Source organism: Vollenhovia emeryi, unplaced genomic scaffold (genome assembly GCF_000949405.1).
Source record: "Vollenhovia emeryi isolate VEMERY1.0 unplaced genomic scaffold, V.emery_V1.0 DF942172.1, whole genome shotgun sequence".
Lineage (NCBI taxonomy): Eukaryota > Metazoa > Arthropoda > Insecta > Hymenoptera > Formicidae > Vollenhovia > Vollenhovia emeryi.
Genome location: NW_011964194.1, coordinates 1 through 4,077, shown reverse-complemented (window position 1 = coordinate 4,077; position 4,077 = coordinate 1). Strand labels below are relative to the sequence as shown.

General features: G+C 33.2%; 1 protein-coding gene across 1 annotated transcript; it reads left to right on the top strand.

The window, feature by feature from the left end:
- The first annotated feature begins 1,755 nt into the window (after positions 1-1,755).
- LOC105569853 lies at positions 1,756-3,099 on the top strand. Its single transcript, XM_012026629.1, has one exon. It carries the CDS (start codon positions 1,756-1,758, stop codon positions 3,097-3,099), a length of 1,344 nt encoding a protein of 447 aa, XP_011882019.1.
- Positions 3,100-4,077: the final 978 nt, after the last annotated feature.

Genomic DNA, 4,077 nt, shown 5'->3' with positions numbered 1-4,077 from the left:
GAACGGAACACAATTGAAAATATGATCGGTAATTGGAAAACGACATGTAACAGTAGTGAAATTAAATAGTTTATTTGTAAGTATTTAATGTTTTTCGAATACGCGTTTATTAAAAATTGATTTTTTTATTTAATTCTAAATTAATATTATTTTCGCAGTAATATTTTTATTTCGTTACACTTTGCGTAGTTATTTCTCAATTTAATATCGTCATAAAAAGCCATCGAATTGCACCTCTTACAATTAGCTTCAGATCTGACGCGCCCAGAAGTTATAGCTCTGCTACATCCTGGGCGTCCCCCAAGTAAAGCACCGCGCAGGTCACCGTGTGGTTTTAGTGCGGTAAGCCCAGCCGCCGCAACGTCTAGCGGCGGCACCCCGATCGTCATTAGGGGGGCAGTCCCACATAACCCGGGCCATTTGTAAACTCCCTTCCCAGAGGGGGGCCCGGGTATCCATAAAGGATTTCCACACGAAAAAAAAAAAAAGCTTCAGATCTGACCTATAAATTAATAATGCCTTTCCTTACCAAGTAGGATATTTGTCTTTCGTTACTGGGACTGTGACTTTAGCGTCGATTGTGTCTATTTTTTTCTCATTAGCTTGGGCTTGGGATGTTTCCGCGACAGCGAAACTGGCCGTAAAATTATCACACTGCTCTGCTGATATCTAAGAAAATTAACATTTTGCATCAGAAAAGAATTATATTCTAATTTTGCCACATTGTAAATTGCCAGAAAGATGTACACAAGATAAACGTAAATTTCAACTTTGTCAAAAAAAAATCTATAAAATTGAACTCACTAATTCTGATATTGTTTCGAGAAGAAAAGGAAAGAGGGAATTTTGATTTCATTTCGCGGACAAAAAGTTAAAATGTATCGTAACAATCTTGTGTCATACATACTTTGTTAGAAATAAGCATTCAGTTCAATAAGTTTTTTTCTCTAACTTGTTACTCGGATGAAAAGGTAAGGTTTTGTATTATATGCTATACTCTGATTAAATGTAAGATATTTAATTTTTATTTTAAAAAGTGATTATTGTGTAACGAGAACATCTTTCAAATCATTATCTGAATGAGAAATTATTGAAACTTAATTAAATACATCTATTAAATATATCTAAACACATCAGTCTTTATTTGTGACAGTTATCATACAATTAAAAACTATGATATTGATCCGCCAGCAAATATTAAATTGAAGGGTGAATTAATCGACACCACTGGCAACAGGAAAACTTCCTTTATTCGCACAACGTTTCGGCCATGGGTTTTGGCCCTTATCAAGTGCAATCAATTCAAACGGCGCATAGCATGTGGTTAAATGCCATCGGGCACCACTGTATAAACAAAAAGACGTAGGGTAACGGTTTTATACGGTTGTCTTACAAGTTTGATTCTCATTGGACTTACAATTAAAATACTAAATAAATAATTACAAATTAACACGTGCAGATGAATAAATTAACTAAATAAATAAGGAACTGATAAAAGAATAAACAGGCTATTTCGTTACGTACATTTAAATTAGTAAAGCGCGGAGCTTGTCTCACTCTGAGCAGTTGTCATCCTAGCGCTGTGGAAATACGACTAAAATTAAGTAGGTCGTCGCTATGTCAGGGAACCTATAGTTCAGCGCGTTTCAAAATAATATAATAAATATAACAAGATGTTATGGTTTACCAAAGGTCCATAAAACGGGCTTACCGTTGAGAATCATAGTATCCTCGTTGGGAAGCCCGATATATAAAATGGCCAGATTCTTACATGAGATTTTAGAAACGTCAGTTATTAAACCGAGATCTCACATTAAGGACAGTTGGGCATTCACAAAGCTGATTCAAAATAGAAGGATCGAACGAGAAGAGATCCTCCTCTCCTTGGATGTCACTGCCCTCTTTAATAATATCCCGAAGGAGCTGGTTATTAAAGCAATTGAAAAAAGATGGCAAGAGATTTCTCAAAAAACCTTTTTTAACTTAAAACAATTTTTATACGCTACTGAACTTGTATTATCATCAACTAGTTTTAGCTTTAATGGACAGTTCTATGAACAGATTTTCGGTAGCCCTATGGGATCCCCGTTGTCGCCAATCTTGGCTGACTTAGTAATGGACGACTTGGAGACATTTTGTTTGGAACAACTGGAGTTTGAAGTTAACACATACTACAGATACGTGGATGATGTGTTCACAATAATACCTAATAATAAGATAGACGACATACTAAAAGTTTTTAACAGTTATCATCCACGACTTAAATTTACACACGAAATAGAGAAAGACTGCAAAATAAATTTTCTGGACGTTTCTGTAATTAGACGCAACAACACTTTAGTGACAAATTGGTTCCGTAAAGCTACCTTCTCGGGAAGATACATTAACTATTTCTCAAACCACCCACACAAATATATGACTAATATTATTAATAACTTGACTGACCGAGCGGTCTTACTCTCTGACGACAGTTTCCATGACGCAAATTTAAAACTTGTAAAAGAAATATTGACTAATAATTGCTTCCCAACGCATGTCATAGACAAACATATAAAGTGCAGACTGAAACAATTAAGAAACCAAAAGGACAATCAAACCAAAGAAACTCCGTTTGACCCCAGACAAGTTGTCACCATACCTTACATAAAACACTTAAGCGATAATATTAGTCGCACATTTAAGAATTGTGGCATTCAGACAATCTTCACTGTCCCCAAAAAACTTAATAATATAATAAAAAAAGGGAAAGACAGACTACCCAACAAGAAACAAACTGAATTGATCTACAAAATCAATTGCGTTGATTGTGATGCGTGTTATATAGGACAAACTAAGCGACACCTTGATACCCGAATTAAAGAACACCTCAGCGACATAAAGAAACATGACAATGACCACTCAGTGGTCAGCAAACACCGTACCACACTTGGACACGAATTTCAGTGGTCCGACTCCCAAATACTTCATAAAGAGAGAAATTTAAGAAAAAGAGAGGTTGCTGAAATGTTCTTTATAAAAAGACACAGCTCTACGATCAATTACCAAAGAGATACCGAAAGTTTGCCAGGGGTATACGAAAAAATTATTGACATCACCTAGGACGCGATTTATATGTTTACCTATTTATTTTTAATCGGAGTGTTATATTTATTATATTATTTTGAAACGCGCTGAACTATAGGTTCCCTGACATAGCGACGACCTACTTAATTTTAGTCGTATTTCCACAGCGCTAGGATGACAACTGCACTAGGAAAAATAATTTTGTGTCTTCAACAAAACAGTTTAGTTGAAGTAATTTGTTACAGTTACCAAATATCTTGTTTGATGTAACAAAACATTTAATTATCTCTACTAAATCCATTTTCCTGTTTTGTTCTCCGGACCAAATGATTTTGTTCCTATTTTCATATACTAAAATTTAATCTTTTACTTAATGCATTCATGAAAAGTGAAATAATAGTAAAATTTTGTTTTAAATAAGCTAAAACAATCAATATCGATTGCTCTATGTATTAAAATTTAAACTTAATATACTAAGAAAAACTTATAGTATTTCTAACAAAATTGTTTTGTTCCTCCAACAAAATAATTTGATTAAATTTAATATAAACGAACAGATAAAGAAATGTTGTCCCTTTCCGCGTGAGGCACACGCACACAAACAAGGCTGTGTTCAGAAACGTTACCCGGTGCGTCATTATATCCTTGTTTAATATTCGGTGAACAAAAAGGATAAAATAATACACTTATAATAAATTTATAATATAAAACATGTATTAATCTCTATGTATCTATATGTTGTATGCGAACTATTTCATCTTGTATGAAAAATTTATAATATAAAACATGTATTAATCTATATGTATCTATATGTTGTATGCGAACTATTTCATCTTGTATGAAAAATTTATAATATAAAACATGTATTAATCTATATGTATCTATACATATATTGTATCTAACACATGTATGATCAGACTAATTTTTTATATAACACATCAAAAATTAGTCTGATCAAAACGAAATAATAAATATATTTCCTTTAATATGAAGTATTTTGTGTATTTTTTATTC

Coding starts and splice junctions, on each gene's coding strand:
- LOC105569853 (XM_012026629.1), top strand. CDS start 1,756: ATGGCCAGATTCTTACATGAGATTTTAGAAACGTCAGTTATTAAACCG.